The sequence below is a fragment of the Paroedura picta genome, chromosome 6, assembly GCF_049243985.1.
Source record: "Paroedura picta isolate Pp20150507F chromosome 6, Ppicta_v3.0, whole genome shotgun sequence".
Lineage (NCBI taxonomy): Eukaryota > Metazoa > Chordata > Lepidosauria > Squamata > Gekkonidae > Paroedura > Paroedura picta.
The window spans coordinates 65,010,310-65,028,657 of record NC_135374.1 but is presented as its reverse complement, the minus strand read 5'-3'; the positions used below and the strand labels follow the sequence as shown (position 1 = coordinate 65,028,657).

At 41.9% G+C, this 18,348-nt stretch overlaps 1 protein-coding gene and 1 long non-coding RNA gene across 3 annotated transcripts in view; one reads left to right on the top strand and one right to left on the bottom strand.

The window, feature by feature from the left end:
- Positions 1-7,024: 7,024 nt before the first annotated feature.
- On the bottom strand, positions 7,025-16,214 carry FUNDC1 (FUN14 domain containing 1). The gene is made up of 5 exons (XM_077342856.1): positions 16,013-16,214; positions 13,539-13,695; positions 9,439-9,514; positions 8,606-8,734; positions 7,025-7,615 (listed from the first exon to the last, which is right to left on the bottom strand). The coding sequence occupies exons 1-5, from the start codon at positions 16,041-16,043 to the stop codon at positions 7,538-7,540; spliced, it is 471 nt and encodes a 156-aa protein (XP_077198971.1). The 5' UTR covers positions 16,044-16,214; the 3' UTR covers positions 7,025-7,537.
- LOC143840000 (uncharacterized) overlaps positions 16,204-18,348 on the top strand; it is a 37,630-nt gene continuing 35,485 nt past the window's right edge. For both annotated transcript variants that reach the window (XR_013231965.1, XR_013231964.1), the window contains exon 1: positions 16,204-16,359. This is a non-coding gene — a long non-coding RNA (uncharacterized LOC143840000). The remainder of the gene's footprint in view (positions 16,360-18,348) is intronic.

The following is an 18,348-nucleotide window of genomic DNA, read 5'->3' as shown; positions in this document are numbered from 1 at the left end:
CCTCAGAGCGGATGTTCAGCTAAGTACAGACAAGTCTTCTCTATATGCAGGTTCTATAAGAATGTTTTCTCTCAGAATCAGAATAATCTCCCTCCAGCACACAGCTATTATATCAATTCCCTCTCAGCTGTTGCTGGCCATTGACAGCCTAGGAGCTACCTGTTGCTCAAGCTATTTCTTTTAAAGAGGAATTTTAACCCTTCACTTACTTGTTGCTGTTACTTCAGAACTTAGTACTTACTGTTATAGTACTGTCACACCCTCTGTATCCTTCCCTACACTATTTCATCTCCCCCCCTCCCTACCCTAATCTTTTCCATTTTCCGTCTTTCTTCCCACCCACCTTTCCCCCCTCCTCTCCATTTTCAGCTACATTTATTATTTACTTTCTTCATTTATGCCCTGTCTTCTCCACAGTGGGAATTTTCTCCATTTATCATCACAAAAATGCAGTGAGGTAAGTTAGGATGAGAATGTGTGATTGGCCCAAGGTCATCCAGTGTGCTTCCATGGCAGAATCGAGATTTGAATCTAGGTTTCTCAGATCCTAGTGTAGAAGTCTAAGCAGTACCCTGCACTGACTGGTGTTGAATAGTAGCAACAAGCAGGTCTCAGGTGGATCATCAAAGACAGGGACTATCAAGTTGCCTAGTGGCTGCTGGTAGGTTTGGCCCCTCAGTCTTTCCTTAAAGGCCAAACCAGCCCTGGAAAGGGTATGCTGCTTGTCCTCTGCCTTTTACTGATAGAAAGAAAGGTTTTAAGTCTGTCAATATGGGTTGTGGCTGCCTAGCAATGACTACTGAGGGCATAAAGCCAAATATAGTAAACGACCTAGCAGTGCCACCACATATGAAATATAATTCTGCTAAAATTCTTGTATGAATTCCTTAGGATTGTTAGTGTTGCAAATTGAGTCAATTATAAGGATTTCATTTTGTAGTAGAACTGTACCTCTCCAATGATTTTTTCCCCATCAGTTGTACACTTCATGTTTGGATTTCAAGTGATCCTTTGAAGTGAACAACTTAACAATGATGCCACCAAATGCCAGTGTCCTTGAAAATTATACTTGCTATTTAAATATCTGAAGGAAGTATTTGGGGGAATATGCGGCAAAAGGCAGTAATTATTTGATGAAATAGGCAGGATTAATTGAAAAGGAATGCCAAGTATTTTTCTCATTTGCAATTTGATAGCATGAAAGAAGAATACTACAGATCATTGCTGAAGTGTTACTGAGAAATTGTCTTTCTCCATTCCTATTACATGTGTATTAAAACAGACCTCTCTACTTGTCAATTAAATCAGCAAAAGAGATTCAATTAACACATGACACTATTTGCCATCAGTACAAACATGGCTCTCAGCAGTTTTGCAGAAGGTTAGATGTGGCTTCTGTTCAGCAGCGATATGCATGACCTGTTTTGTTTTTATGTGATACCATCAACATGAATTGAGGCACTCTTGCCTCTGCTAAGCTCTATAACTTTTCAATCACATTTTTAATTAAATGTTTCTGCCTCTTTACTGAAAGTGGAGATAATTATCTCTATTAGAAAGGTAACATATGAAAGCAACATTGAGAGTAGCAATATTAAACATAGCTCTGTGGTCCTGAAGTGGAAGCAAGTTCAGAACTTATGCAAATGACCATCATGCCACATATTTCACTGCATGTCTGTACCAGCTGTATGACTTAAAATTCTCATTACTACTTTGTGTGATCTGGGACAGTGGCTGGTTCAAAAGGGGCTTTTCCACTGACAAATTTCCATCCATGCTTTTGCTTCCATCCACTCTTTTGCTTTCTTCAGAATTGAGAGGTGTCACTTGAGGAAGCTCCCAGCATTGCCCATGCCTGTTCTGAGAAACTATGGGCAGGGTGCAATCACACTAGAGTAGCCCCACTGGCTTCAGTACATCTATTCTGGTGTAAAGTGAGGAAAGACAGGATCCCAGGGCATTCAAGGTAGCCAGAATATTGTTCTCTCTTCTCTCTCTCCCTTCCCCCCACCAAGGTTTAGGATTAATATGTATATCTTCTTCAGTCTCTCTCTGCATTGTTCTGTTAAACATCTCAAGAGGTGGTTTATAAAGAACTGGAGTTATGGAAATCTCCCCTCTTCCCTCCAAGGCTGCTTTGAAGATTGCCTTTGAATCAGCTTCCTGTATAAGCAGAACTGCAAGAGCTTGCGTTGGGCCACCCAATGGGACTGAATCTTTTCAGCAATGGCATGTCGATATAAAAGAAGTTTGCTGTCCAAAACTGCCATTTCTTGGCGGGTTTTAGGCAGCAATCCACGAAGCAGGAAAAAATGTTAGATTCTGAGCAAGAGGTTATCTTATGAATTCATTCTGCAATGGGGGAGGGGAGCGGGAAAAACTAGTTTAGGAAAGGAAGGGGACAGAGGAAAGACCAGGACAGCTCGGAGAGGTTAATGAAAGTGTTTGGACACAAGAAAAAAACCATTAATATCAGGGAATGAAAATGGAACATAATCTGGAAACCACCCTAATGAAGCATATTTCCCACTACTGGAACTATATTTCCTAGGCTGTGCTAAAGTTTATTTTTCAAAATGGGATAGACAAAAAGGTAGATACGAAGTGCTACTTGGGACTCCATCCCATCATTGTTTTAGTTCTTTTTGGCATGTCACTATTTCTCGTGGCATCAATATGTTTTACAAAAACATTTAGCCTTTCAAACCACTGGATGAAAAGTTGGGCCAAATATGCATACATTTTGAAGTAAGAAATGACGTTTGCAACAGAATAGGACAAAGATGAAAATAATTATATTCCAGCGAATTAAGAGGTATATGGCCAATGGCTAAACCAAAACAATGAAAATTACCTTCTAGGTTTGCTACTTTTCAAAGGGCTCTATTAAAAACTGACCATACATTTGGACCAATTTATTGTAGAGGAATTAGAACAGGCTTTCCCAGCCAAAGTTTCATGAAATCCTGGGGTTTCACAATAACCCAAGAAGAGTTTCGCTGATTGGATGGGAGTTAATTATTTTTTATCTGGGACATATGCCAGATTTGGGGGTTGAAGCAGATGGAAATGGCTATGGACATGATGTCTATTCGTCCCAACCCAGCCCCCCCTGAGAGATGGCACTGACTTACCTGGAGTGACCCCATCAAACCCGTGGGGACCCCGTCAGCCAGCCACAGAAGGGCGGAAACAGCAGGGTCATGTGAGCAGAGCAGCAGCTTCGGGATGCACAGGAGACTGACCTTCTGCTCCCCTCCCTGGGGTGCCCAGTCAGCAGCGAGGCATACTGGCCTTCCTCTGGCTCCCTCTTTTCCCTTCCCTACTGCAGCCTTCCGTTCTGGGTTTGAGACACGTGTAGAAGAGCAGGGAGATGGCACCATCGCCTCGCAGGAGAAGAGGAGGCGAGAGGATGGGCCACTGAATGGCCAGGTGGAGGGCGCTGATGGTGGAGAGGGCCTTGAACTGGAGGAAGAGGAAGAAGTCCTCATCTATGAGAGGGAGGAGACCAACGGAGAAAAGCTTGATGAGGTGAGCAAAGTTTTTTCCCACTCACCCACACTCCTGCTGGCAGGGACAGGCGTGGAAGATGGACAGCAAGGGCAGCAGTGGTGGAGTGAGCGGGCTCAGCACCGGGCCTGGCCGGACTCCATCGCCTGTTTCTTAAAGCCTGGAGAATGTTTCATACTGTCTGAATGCAAACACAGAGAAAGTATTCTTAAAGGTGCAAGAAGTCTCCAATCGAATCAATCAGGATGCTGGAGACTAATATGCTGATGGTTTCAGATATGCGACCAAGTGGTCCTTCCTGGACTGACGGTAGTGTTCCAAGAAATGGATTTACAAAGGAAAGCTCAATAGTTTTGGAGTTTTTCTTGCAAAACCCATATCATGCTTTAGAAACAAGAATGTGTCTGTAACTTCTGAAGGTTCTAAAAGGGCTTTGATGTATCTGGAATTAAGAGAATGCCTTTTAATCTTTTGATCAAGCATTCAAACTTTGATGGATCAGAAATTATGCATTTGCACTCATTCTGACATGCTGAAGCTGATCATTCTTGGGGCACTGTGCTCCCAATATTTTGGAGTCCAGAGATAGTTTCGCCCATTCTTTTGGTTTTATTTTGGCCAAAAATCCTATTTTGGCAGGGGGGTCACCCATAGCAAATACTAATGGAGATCATTTGGGCTAAGTAACAAGTGTTACAGGTGCCTGTTAGTTGGTACATATATTGGACTTTACTTGAAAAAAATTACCTCATCACAGATACCTGCTTGGGGTAAAAACATGATCTCAAAATACCCTCAATAATGGTATTTGAAACAGGTTCTGGGTGCTATGAAACATGACCCATAGTCATTTGGATGCTGTTTTACTACCCAAAGGTACATTGGGTAATGAATATCTCTAAACACAATATTGTTACACTTCTCAACAGTTTTTCCAGAAATCAGTTTTGTGGGCTTTCTCCTTATTTACTTTTGTTGCTTTCTGTCTTTGTTTTGCTAATCACCCATTAATTAAATGCTTGTCTTTTGAAATCTCTGTTCCCTTTTGCTAGACTTCATGCTTTCTCATTTCCCCCCTTATATTGAGTTCTTTTCTTTGTCTTTCTTTTAAGTAACGATTGAGTCTTCATCTCTTTCATCTTGCATTTCCTTTTAGATGATTTATTTTGATTCCTGTCCTCAGGTTAGTTATCATCAGTTTTGCTGTAATTTTTGTTTCTGTTTAATTGTGCAGAGTTTTGCTGCTTCCTCTAAGTTCCTTTCCTTCTATCTCACATGGTAATTGAGGTAGTCTGTGGGCTGAGACTATGGTTTTGATTCATGTGCAGTTCCTAGAAGCACTTGGCTGAGAGGAAGCCCCAGTGAATAGACCTGAGCAGACTGGCTTAGGGTTGCTCTCAAAGTATATTTTAGGTTCTTCTAAAAAAAAATTACTCTTGGTAGGCCCCTGCCAACATCTGCTCTAAATTATCACACTCTGGATTTAAGTTTGAAGGGAGGTCAGATTTGGAGGAGGTAACAAATACTAAAGATGCCTGCAGCTTTCAATTTTAATAGTAAATGTCTTATACAGAAATTTCATTTCCAGGCAGTGAATTTTGATTTTATAAAATAACTAGGAAGAAAGCCCATTGCAAGCAGGAATGCAATGGGTGCTAGGACCAGGGGACACCAGGAGGTACAGATCTTTCTCTTTGTCTCTCTCCCTCTCCATCTCGCTGCGTGTCTCTTTGGTTGTGCTTCGCAGCAGAAGGCATAGCAGGTCATGAGGGCTGGTTTGTAGGAGGGAAGGAGGGCTGGTGTGCAGTTTGGGGCAGCTCTTTCTGTCTGTCTCCATCCGTTGCAGCAGGGGTGGCTCTCTCTGTCTGTCAGCAGCTTGGGGCAGATCTCTCTGTGCCTCTCTCTCTCTTTGCCTCCCTTGCAGTAGGAGCGGATAGGAGGGAACGAGGGCTCGTGTTCGGTCTGGCAGGGCTCTGTGTGTCTCTCTGTCTCTGGCACGGCTGAGAGGAACGTGGCTAGCATCAAGGGAGGGAGGGTGGAGTTACTCCCTGAGACGGTGGTTGGGGTGGCTGTGATCAGGTGTGCAATGAAGGGAGGATTAAACAAGTTTTATCGCCAATGCATGGGATTGTATATTTTTCGTGTTGCCCTGAGGGGAAGGGGTAGCCTGGTGGAGGAACAGAGGCAGCATCAGATTGTCACCAGACTAAGTAGGGATGCAGCCTCCTTACCCTCCTTCGTAAAACACCCAGACAACACACACACAAAGCCATCACAGCCACAGAGGGAATTTTGTGGAAGAACTCTGAAGGCATAATTGAAGAAGAGCTCTTATATGCCGCTTTTCTCTACCCGAAGGAGTCTCAAAGCAGCTTACATTCACCTTCTCTTTACTCTCCCCACAACAGATACCCTGTGAGGTAGGCGAGGCAAAGAGAGCCCTGATATTACTGCTCAGTCAGAGTAGTTTTATCAGCTCTGTGGCGAGCCCAAGATCTCCCAGTTGGTTGCATGTGGGGGAGCAGGGAATTAAGCCCGGCTCGCCAGATTAGAAGTCCTCACTCCTAACCAGTAGACCAAGCTGGCTCTCTACTCCCATATAGCCTTTTGTCTGGTTATCACTCTCCAGGGGTGACTTGCAAATGGGGTTGAAATCTATGGTTGCCGCAAGCTGGATACCAGTGGCGACTTTTGATGAGAGGTTTCTTCTAAAGCCAGGACACAGCATGGGCTTGTGTATCTGTATCTGGAGCCAGAGCTCACTCTATTGGGTCCCCCACCTGCAGAACTAATGAACAAATACAGAAGCATCCACAACAACATAGATACAATGGCATTTACTTCTAGTTAAACTCATATATTTACATAAGTGTAAGAATCATGATTAGCTAAGGCCTGTTTGTCAATGTGTTATCAGTCATATTCAGGCAAAATCTGTAGAATTATTGTGAATATTATTTAAAGTGATGGTTTGCTGTGCCAATAAAGGTGTCTTGAGCCTAAAGCAGCCTTTCTCAAGTTTTTTCTGACCATTTTGGGAGAGGCAGCGGATCAACATGACCACATATGGTCATATCACCCAATAAACAAATACTTTTTAAAATCTATTAAAATTAATTAACTCCCATCAATTCAGAAATCCCTTCCAGGACCGTCAAGAAATCTCAGGGTTTCACAAAATCCTGGTTGAGAAAGCCTGGTCTAAACTTATGGTTTATAAATGAAAAAAATTAAATAGAATTACTTTCAAGAGAATCCTATATAGTCTTGGTGAACTGGAAATGAACCATGTATTCCCATTATGGTTCTTAAAGATTATATACACTAATATAATAATATAAAAAAGAGTGATTGCACTGTAATGGATCATTCATGCAACTCATTTATAGGTAATTCTGTGAACTGAGATACATACTTGCATTGTGAACTGGGAAACATACTTGCATTGCTCAGGATCCCCAGGAAATAAACTGAAGTACAATAGTGCAGAAAAACAAAGATTAATCAATGATTGATTTTTCACTGTTTAATAGGCTCATAATTGCTTTTTATTTCATTCTTGCAAAAAAAAATACAGATGTATAGTTTATTCTTATTTCACTGATAAAAAGATGGCTAGCTCTATGAATGAAGCACAATTTCCTACACAGTCATAGGCACTATTTGCTACAGCACGAAATAGCCTTAAACAAAGAAAATACCTTAAATTGAAAAAAGGTGTAGAATCAAGTAGGAACATTAAATACACAGAGTTCTGAGGTACAATAAAATAATGACGAAAAGCCAGGTCTTGTTTTTCTCAGGAATGGTACTTGCACATATTGCAGAGATTTTCAGCAAGCCTGCCTCAGCAAGCTTAAGATGGCAAAAGCCTAAAGTGTAAAATACTCCAACTTGTCTCGAAAATCCATCCACCTTGCTCTGCAGTGATTAGTGAGCGACTCTGATTGCCTTGCTTAAAGACTGCATCGCTACTATTCTTGTTTGCCATGGTTAAGTGCCAGCAGGACAAACATCATGTCTTTTAAGATGCAAGGCCCAACAAGAAGCCTCCAACAAATCCACCAGAAACCACTATGTTCTGTTTAATAAATTCTGTAGACTGAAAAGGAAACAGATTTCTGTAAGTTGGACAAATGCATTAGAGTGATTGTAAAAAATTTATTATTGGATTTAAAAAAATCGTAGTTAATGTTATACAGTAATATATAAGAAAACATAGTTCCACTGAAGCCGCATCAGCTTTTAAATATAAGTTTATCTTACTCCTGACCTACCCATATTGATATGGTTAGTGTCTAGTCTGGCACTGCAAATGTTCACAAATATCTGTGTACTAAATATAATTAGTCTTTAAATGAAAATGTGTTTCTAAGGGAAGATTGTTCTTGTTCTGAGATCTTAAATTGCTTCCCAGATACAGACATGAACCCTTGGGGGACCTGGAAGGTAGAAAAACACAGCATGAATGACTAACTAAAGTAAAATATACTACAAAGCAGCCCAAGAGGCCTTATGGAGAGGCATTCAGTAATTGTGAACAGTGATGGCAGGCAGCATACCAATGTCAGCACAATAATCTCAAAAACCCTGAAGAATAATAGGTGAAGTATAAAGGTAAAGGTAAAAGTATCCCCTGTACAAGCACGGGGTGGTTTGCCAGTGCCTTCCCCAGTCATTACCGTTTACCCCCCAGCAAGCTGGGTACTCATTTTACCGACCTCGGAAGGATGGAAGGCTGAGTCAACCTTGAGCCGGCTGCTGGGATTGAACTCCCAGCCTCATGGGCAAAGCTTTCAGACGGCTGCCTTACCACTCTGCGCCACAAGAGGCTCAGGTGAAGTATAAAACATTTAAATAAACGCAAGTGGAAGAAAGAGGAGGATAGTATCACTTCTCTCTTGCAGGAAACCAGAGGAAAGAAAAAAATCTCTCAGGAAGATAATTTAAAGTGATCAAACCTATGTCTTCAAACCTCCTCAGTTAGTACTTCGCTGTAATTTACAAACATGTTAAGCTGCTAGCTTTTCAAAAAGGCCTTACATCACAATCCATACATTTAATACTAAAAAATGAATAATACATGCATTACCTCTTCAATCAGCGTGCTTATTTCAGGAGCTGCCTTGTTCGCCCGCTTTTTGAGTTGTCTTTTTGCTTTATTTACATCTTTCTCAACCCTTTTCCAATCAACCTGTACATAGCCACTATGACTAGCAATCTAGAATAATAGGGAAAAGACAATGAAAGAACCAGAGTATACAATATGTGTCTACAGTTAGAAAAAAACATTTTAGTGAGGTGAATACTATCAGATAAAGAACTGTACTATTTGAAACCTTCTCTACAAACAAATCATGGATTAAATTATTTAAACATTTAAGATTGTAGGAAGAAATATTTAAAAGTTAAAATTATCGCTGCGGACTCGGTCCCCATCACCTTTCAATTAAGGTTCCTTTTTGTTCTTTAATAACACCAATCAGTTTTTGTTTTAATGAATTCAAAGGGTTTTTTAAACAAATGTATTTACTTACACTCTAAACACACCTCCTTAGTGCTTAATTTTACTTCTGATGAAATGAGAATGAAAACTTACTGTTAAAAGTTATCTTTCCATGGTAACTATGATGGTAACTAAAGACTATATTTATAAAAAATGAACATATGTGAATTTTTACTGAGCCTTTAATTTTAAAAATTGCCCACATTCTTTTATTTCTTTATATACAAATTTAACATCCAGTTATGGGTGATTCACATAGCAGAGCTACAGCAGTAGGAACAGCTAAAGGAGTACTTCCCAATCATATTAATGTGCTTGAATACAGAAAAATCTTCCATTTCCTTCTGTGGAAAAGGGAATTAGTCTATACTGAAATGGTGTGTTTCAAAAAAAACATTAAAATTAAAAAGTCTACATACTTGTAGCAAAAGAAAGCCACCGCCAACTGCAGTTGCTGCAAGCTTTCCAACCTTTTGGAATAAAAATCCCGCACACCTTCAAGAAAGGAGGGATATTGAGAAACTGTCAGCAAATTTATTTGGGACTAAGATTCATTAAACACTTAAACATACAAAGGTAACCTGACCTCTGGTTACTGGATTTCAGAATTTTAATTCAAAGCTGCAAAATCCAAATTTTAAGATTCTGTTGATGGCAAGTTGTGAGAATGGGACACATGGAAGAATACTCAGAAAACAGAACTGCAAAGACATCAGGCTTTGGTGATCTTTGTAAAGTAATAGCACCAATTATCACACGAGGCATTGTGTTGGTCAGAATGTATGAAATTGTATGTATTTATTCACAAACATAGCACTGCCACTGCACACCTGATATTTTTATTTTGAACACAATCTTTCAATTGATCATCTCTTTTAATACTCCTTGGTTAAGGAAGTATTTTAATACAGTGCTGAATAATCTTTCATCAGTAATTCTAATGTATTCAGCATTTAGGTATTCCTTTCAGGGTTCTGTAGACAAGAAATCTGACAGCTTTCATTTCAAACTACTGGAACCCTTCCACTCTATTAAAAAGAATGCAGGTTTGGCCCTGGCTTGCTTTGGCTATCTGGAGATTTCCAGAGGACTGGAAGTTCTTTGATTAAGCTCAAGAGTGTAAGCATGAGGACTAACATATATACAATACAAATCTCTGTAAATCATGAAAGAAGCAAAACCAGGCTGCCCACAAAGTGAGGATTCACAGAACATTTAAGGGACTCCCTGGATATGCTGAAAAATATGACTTTCTAAAGTAGTAAAAAGAAACTGAAATCCTTATAGTCTGATGAGTGCTGAATATGCTCCTAAAGGAACAAAACGTTGGCATCAGTGTTCAGTCCTTCATCAGTCCCAGACTTTGGGTCAGGGGGAAGGAGTGGCAATACAGGTCCAGGAAGTTTACTCCTTGAAGGCACACTCAGCACCAAAGATCCCAGATATTGAATGTGTTGGCCTAGGAAGGGATTTGGGCAAGAGCTTGGCCAACCGGTTGGTGTACTGCTTGCCTTAATGCACCATTAGATGCCCTGTCTGGCCTCCTAGAAGCCATGGTAGCCTAGGCCTTGCAGTTTCCCAAACTGCTGATTCTGAGCAACTTCAATGTTCATGCAGAATTGCCTGTCTGAGGACATGGCCTGGACCCAGTTTTGGCCATAGAGAAGTTAGGGTTCTTGCAGGTTGTTACTGGTCCCACTCATCAGGCAGGTCACATCCTGGACTTGATCTTTTATGCAGGAGTTGATATGGATCTAGTTTTAGTAAACACTATTTCATGGTCAAACCACTGTATTGTGAATGCCTGGATCTGTATAGCATCCTCTCCCTATATAGTCAATATTTCAACACACCTGCAGAGATTTATGGATCCAAATGTTTTCCTGAATGCTCTGCAGGACCCAATGCCTCTTGGCGAATCGCTTGATGATTTGGTCAGTGACTGGCTCAGCCAGATGCTGGCCACCATCAACAAGATTTCTCCACAACATCTTCTCTTGCATCAAATGCCCCCCCTGGTATACCAGAGAGCTAGGCTTGGAGGAAGACTCACAAAAAAGTTTGAGAACATCTTATAGAAGGCTTATGAAAGCCTATGTGAAGGCTGCTAAACGTGAGTTTTATGCAACATCCATTGCATCCGCTAGCTCATGTCTAGTATAATTATTTAACGTAAATCACTCTCTTACCTCCCTCAAGTCTCTTGCTTTCCCGTTAGACTTGTCCCTCTTGGTTGTTCAAATTGAGCAACAAGATAATAGTTGGCTATCTCCAGGTGATTATTAACATCTACCTGCCTACAGGGGTTTTCCCAGAGGGGTTGAAAGAGCCAGTGATTTAGCCTCTACTGAAAAAAACTATCATTGGACCCTAGAGACCCGGCCAACTACTGCCCCATTTCACATTTAATGTTTCTGGGGAAAGTGATTGAAAGGGTAGCTACAGACCAACTCCTAGCATACCTAAAGGAAGCTTCAATCTTTGATCAATTCCAGTCTGGCTTCTGTCCTGGCCATGGGGTGGAGACGGCTTTGGTTACCCTAATAGATGACAGCTGGATTGGGGTGAGTTGGCACTGCTCATGTTGATCAACACGGTAGATCACGAACTTCTTGCTCACCGCCTCACCGACACTGGAATACAGGTGACAGCCCTTCAATGGCCGCAGACAAAGGGTTGCAGTGGGACAGAATCAATTGAAAGGCTACCAGCCCACTTGTGGAGTCCCACTATGTGCAGTTCTCTCTCCCACTTTAACATATTTATCTGTCCTCTAGTCCGGCAAGGAAGTGCGACTGCCCTGCCTAGACAGTGTGCAGCTGATGGCTACACAATCCATTAGGAATCCGGCCATGATCTTTGATGCTCCCTTTCAATGGAGGCACAGATCACAAAGGTAGCTCAACTGGCACTTTTCTATCTTTGCCAGGCAAAGCTACTGGTGCCCTACCTGACCCCGGTCACAGTGATCTTCATGATGGTCACCTCCAGGCTAGACTAAGGTGACCAGATTGTCCCACTTTTGGAAGGACATCTGGGGGCACCTGGCAAATTGTATTTATGTTGCAATTTAAAAATATATATTACAATACTATTTTTGCATTCTATGCAACTTTTTGTTGCTCCATCTAGACCAAATTTTTAATCAAGACCCCCTTCCCCCCGGTCAATGGTGTCACGCTTTACCAATGTTAAAATCTGGTCACCTTAGGCTAGACTTCTGTAACTCACTATACATGGACCGACCCTTGACTCAGACTTGGAAATTGCAACTGGGCCAGAATGTAACATCCAGAGTACTTACAACAACATCTTGGAGGGCTCACATTCAGATGGCTTTGAGGCAACTGCACTGGCTCCTAATTGAATTCCAGATCTAGTTTAAGGTGTTGATATTAACCCTCAAGGATATAGCTGTCTGGACCCATTATATCTGAGGGATTGCTTGACTGACTATATCCCCCTGAAGAGTATTATGCTCTATAGTTCCAACAGGCTAGTGATCCCTGGTGCAAGAGAGATATGTCGGCCCCCACCTGATGGAATAAGCTCTCGGAAGAACTGAGGACCCGGTCAGAGCTGACTCAGTTCCACAGGGTTTGTAAAATGAAGCTCTTCCACCAGGCATTTGTTTGGGGCCAATGAATTTCTGTAATAATAACACCAGAATATTGCTGGGCTCCCTCCACAAGGATACCCCCCCCAAAAAAAAAATCAACATCTGACAATTAAGATCTGGAATCAAAGCCAGAATAATCTCAATGGCACTGAAGACCAACATATGTCATCAGTTCAACTGATTGTTTTAAAAGGTTTTAATGCTATATTAATGCTGAATGTTTTATTGTTTGATGGGTTATATGCTGTTTTATTGTAATGTTGTAAACTGCACTGAGCCAGGTGAATAAATCCCACAAATAAAGAAAGAAATTAGAAGAGAAAGAGGGAGGTACTTGCTGAAGCCAATGATAATTTACAAAATCCTGGATAGGCAGATTATGGGAATTATTAGGTGAGATTCATGGGGCTCCAGCTTTTTGGGGCTATTGGCATGTGAGGCACTGCACAAATTATCATTGTTTCTCTTGTCACCTTTTTAGAAAGTTGACTAATTATGATGCAATTCTTCACCTTTTTCTGATCATTAGTTATAGGATGGAAACACCGTAGTTACAATGTTTGTAGATAATAAGGTACATATTTCTAACCCACACCAGTCATCAACCCATTTTCCTCTTTACTATGTAAGAGTTGTTTTATTTCTTCTTCAAGACATTTTGACAACTGCATTGCAGAAAATGTTTGGAAGTTACTACTATTAAGTCACATTTACTGCTATCTTCTCTTCTGAAATTTACAGAGAAATATTACAACCTTTAAAATATTTTTATGGGGAAAAAAAAAGATTTCACTACAAGACTTATGGAATCTGAACAGAAACCAGAGTATTACACCATAAGAATAAATAACACTCTAAGAATATATACACATGACAATATTTAAAAGCATTCTTTCTCACCAGCCGGTTACACCGCCCATTACAATCTGAGTAGCTACAGAATACTTTTCTACGATAGGTCCAGAATTTCTTCCAAACACACGGTTCCACCAATGGTGACGCCTTGCATATTCTGTTAAATCCAGTACTTCATATGAATCATCATCACTGTCATGTTCTTTAAAAGACAAACTGAGGATTAATCTCCCTCTGGATTTTTGCAAAGTGCAACAAATTTGTACAGACACAGTCAAACAGACCCATACAAATAACAGGTATGGCAAAATCAGAAGAGTGCGCAAAGAGTTGGCAAGCGGATTCTCAGGAAGATATCTGCACAATACAACACTCAAATTTTTACAATTTTGGTTGCCTCTTAACAGTAATTAAAAAAAAGAAAAATGAAAGCTGAGGTTCTCACAATTTTAAGAGGAAGATCAAACAATGTATGATGAGAAACTATGAATGGCTAGAATTAGCAATATATATTTTCTGTTCCAACATAAGCAAATATTTGCACACAATTAAAAGCCAAGATACACAAATAAATCACAATGAACTTTTTCTCAATAGTGAGAATGTCAGCCCTTTATTTTGCTTCCTGTGTACAGGAAACATCCTTCTCAAATAATATCATCCTGTTTCAACTCAACATTCCTGTAACTAACAGCATTATGGCTTCATTCTACTATAAATCTATAGTTTGCAGTATTTCTCTTCACAGCTGAAATATTCTTCACTCTATAGTTGTTTAAAAATGTTAATACAAAAAATATTCTTCCTCTCATTCCAAAACGCAAACCTCCACTTTAGCAGCCAACATTAAAGCTGTGTGAAAGAGGAACAGGGTTAGGGTAGAGAACAATGCCTGCAGAAAGGAGACTGAAGTGGTATTGTGTACTGTAGTTGTGGAATACACAGTACTTATTTAAGTTATGCAACATGGAATCAAAATGCACACACACCCAGGGGGCTATTGGACCCAGCTATTAGTACAGAACTAGCAGTTGGTCCACCCTATCATTAGTTAGCTATTGGACTTCTTTGGCCACTGCTTCTGGGTTGTTTTGTTTTTGTAAGTAAAATGTTTCTCTTGTTACCACTGGAATCGGATCATCTTTTTAATTTGTTTGAACAGCATTTCCCCTTAACTAGGAAACATGGAGGATTAGGGATACTGAGTAAAGCTCTTGTGCTTCCAAGGCTAATTGATATTTTTTACATTAAACCCAATAGATATTTTAGCCAAATGCTGCATGTGAGGCACCTGCCAATCTATCTATGAGATTCAAAATGGAATAACCACTCACTAATATAGTTTGGAGCTCACCTTCAAGACTAGGAAAAGTAGGAGAAAAATCCTACCATTTAAAATCCTAATTTATGACTGCAAATATTTATCTAAAATGTGTGGGACAGCTCTTTACTGAAGTTGTCCCGACTGAGGCATACTAAGGAGTATCACTCAAGTGACCCAAGAGCCTGCTCGGGGCACTAAACCAGTGATACAGGAGGAGACAACCATGGCTTGCACCTCATGTCATCCCCTATCATTTGACCAATGTCCAAGGCAGGACCTTGATCAAAAGATAGGGGATATGAGGTGCCTCTGAAGTCGACCTTGCACACACACTACTGCTTCCATGATCTGTGGGCTGCAGAGGTGTCCCACTACTCTTGTGTTGCTGTTGCCTGGACCAGGTGTGACACAGTATGTGTGCTGCCTCTGGAGTCTACCTTGGCCACAACCAGGCTGGCATGAGACGAGGCTGCTTAGGTGGTAAAAAAAAAAAAGGGAGCCACCCTTGAAACGGGAACATTAGGGTAGCTTAATTAGGAGCAAAAACAAAGAGGTGTCTAACAGCACCTTAAGAGTAATCCAATCAAATCAATATACTTAAAACCACCTTTTGAATTGGCATTTTTAAAAAAGGCCACCCTCCAAAAAAAGTACAGAAGTCTAAAGTGTGCTAGAATTTGACCGTTTGGTTTGGGAATCGGGGAAGAAAGACCAGAGTTCTTGCTCATTGCTTTCGTAGGTAAATGGGGCACCATCTTGCCCAATAGTCTTTCCCTCTTCTTCATGGCAATCCTGCAGAGCCACACGTGCATCTGCAGAGCAATCCTGCTTTAAATTTAGAAGCACGCCCGACTGGGGCCAGCGGCCTTTACTTCCTCGGGGGCGGTTTCAAGGGCTGCCCCACAGAGAGGGCCTCCTCTGGTCCTGCCATTAAGTCGGCCCTCCACACATCCGGGTCACGCTCTTCCCACCCCAACCAGGCAACAGCTGACAGCCAGCCCTCGGCAAGCCCCGCCTGCTCTGGAGTCGCGCCCAGCCGAGCGGGGCTCAGCCCAGGAGACGCATCCTAAGAGCGGGCGGTCCCTCCATTTCCTCTGCGCTCCGCACTCCAGAGGGGCGACGGGCCAGCTCCGCGCTGGAAGTGATGATGGCAGTGAAGCGGGCCGCTCCTGGGGGGAATGAGGCTCTCACTGACCTGAGGCGGAGCGAGATCTCCGAGACGCCATGTTGGCCAGCGCCAGAGGGGGAGGGGAGGCAGCTGCCGCACTGCTCCTCCCACTGCGCGCCCCTCCCTAGGCGCCGCGCTCTCCAAGTCCTCGAGCAAAATCCGGGGGAGGGGAGGGCGCGAACAGAAGTACGCGTGCGCAAGAAATGAAGACGACGCTCCACACACACACGCACCGGCGCTTGCTACACTCCAACGGCCGGCTTTGGATCTCTGCTCCCTCTTGAGTCGATGATTGACGTAACCAGCTTTCGCCTGGGGAATTATGGGAATCGTAGTTTTGACTGCTTTTTCAGACTACCATGGCGTCAGTTTAGGTAACTTACATCCGCCGGGGGTAAATGAAGTGGTTTGTAGAGTTGCTGTTATAAGTTGCGGCTTCTAATCTTCTGAAACTGATGCACCCCTATGAGGAGGCTTTCAGGGAAGAAAAGATTCTGCATCTAGCTAGTTTCGATCACAATTATATTTCGGATGCAAAGTTAGCAAAACCAAAACCCTCCAAAGAAAATTCTAAAGTCACCTCGTGAATGAGGCTTTATTATGCACTGGGGCAGGATTCTACTCCTAGCACCTCCAGTTCTGCCTCTTTCTCTCACAGACACACCCCGCAATAGGTCTGTATTTACCATTTATAGAGGTTATTGACTGGTTATTGAACAGTTTCAGAGGGCTTTGCCGAGAGGGGCAAGGAGTATTTTTTTTAAGCAGAAGGGCAGTTTGCTCAGGGCGCTGTTAGATTTGAAAGAAAGGTGGGAGGGGGAAAATAATGCTTCACATAGGGGATGTGCTAAAACGAATGACAAGAATGCCCATTGAAAATCATGGGAGACGCTGGAAGATCCATTGGAAATAATGGGAGGCAAGAATGCCGATTGACTTGCATGGGTTCCATTGAAATAGATTACAGTAGGAAGATAGTTGCAAAGAAAACATGGAATGGATTTTCCATGACACTCAGGAAGACTACTCTGGACCAGGATTGACACCCCATGGGTGTTCCACGGGAATCTTGGCCTAGAATGAAATGACACCCCCTGGGAATGCCACGGGGAATCAGGTGTTCAATGTTATATATACTCCACAGTCATAACAATTGTTCTGTTGAACTGTGTGTACTCTGCACGCCTAAAAGGAAAACCTGGTATTTGATGACATGATGCAGCAATTGGTATTTGATGACATGATGCAGCAATTGACAACACAATGTTCCTGTAATTGATCTTGTTGCTGTGATCGATCCCAATCTTTCGCTTAATCATCAAATATAATAATTTCCCTTGTCTTGAAGATAATTATGCCCAGTGGCCAATCCTGTCCAATGGAATATGCATCAGTGTTGATAGGAAGAAATATAATGTACTTGTTGGAAGCTACTGTATAATAAGCCATGCTCCAGGTTGCAGTGATTCTTTGATATTCAAGCGTACTCTGTTAAACAGTTTTCTGTCCATATCTATAGCTGCTTTGTTTGAAAGATTCCCCACCCTACCTTTTTCCTTTCGGGGTGGAATATTTATTTATTTATTTATTTTATTTGGATTTTTAAACCACCCATTCTTTAGCTCTGGGCGGTTTACATGGAACATTATGAAATTTTACATGGAACATTATAATAATTTATCTATAACATACAGTTTCAATACAACATCATAACAACCAAGTAACAATTTATAACACAACATAAATAACAACAACACTGAACAAATTTGTTCAGTCATGGAAGGGTGTCTGAGGGGGGCCCAGAAGATGTTCTCAGACAGTCAGCCTCAAGCGAATGTCTGGTGGAAGAGCTCCCTTTGCAGGCTTTGTAGAATTGTGGAAGTTCGGGCAAGGTTCTGATCTCCTCAGGGAGCTCGTTCCACCAGGTGGGGGCCAGGACCGAAAAGGCTCTGGCCCTTGTTGAGGTCTGCCATGCTTCTTTGGGGCCAGGGATCCGCAGCCAGTTGGAGGTGGCGGAGCGCAAGGCTCTTTTGGGGGTATAGGCAGGGAGGCTGTCTCTCAAGTACACCGGGCGCAAACCGCATTGGCCTTAATGGTGGTTACCAAAACCTTAAGCTTAATCCGGAATTCAACTGGGAGCCAGCTGAGTTGTTGGAGTATCGGCTAGATGTGGGATGCGTATGTTGGCAATACATTTTCAGGCTATGGGCGTATTTTAGCCTGTTTTGGCAATGGTTATATTCTAACCCACCTGCAGAGACTTACGGATCCAACTGGATTCCTGAATACTCTGCAGGACCCAATGCCTTCTGGTGACTCATTGGCACAGCTGGTGGAGGGCTGGCAGTCCCACACATACCCTC

Excerpts from the sequence above, each read along its gene's own strand:
- FUNDC1 (XM_077342856.1), bottom strand. The coding sequence starts at position 16,043 with ATGGCGTCTCGGAGATCTCGCTCCGCCTCAG. Across the intron at positions 13,696-16,012 it reads GAGATCTCGCTCCGCCTCAG|AACATGACAGTGATGATGAT; the intron begins GTCAGTGAGAGC and ends TGTCTTTTAAAG. Across the intron at positions 8,735-9,438 it reads GTGGCTTTCTTTTGCTACAA|ATTGCTAGTCATAGTGGCTA; the intron begins GTATGTAGACTT and ends CTATTATTCTAG.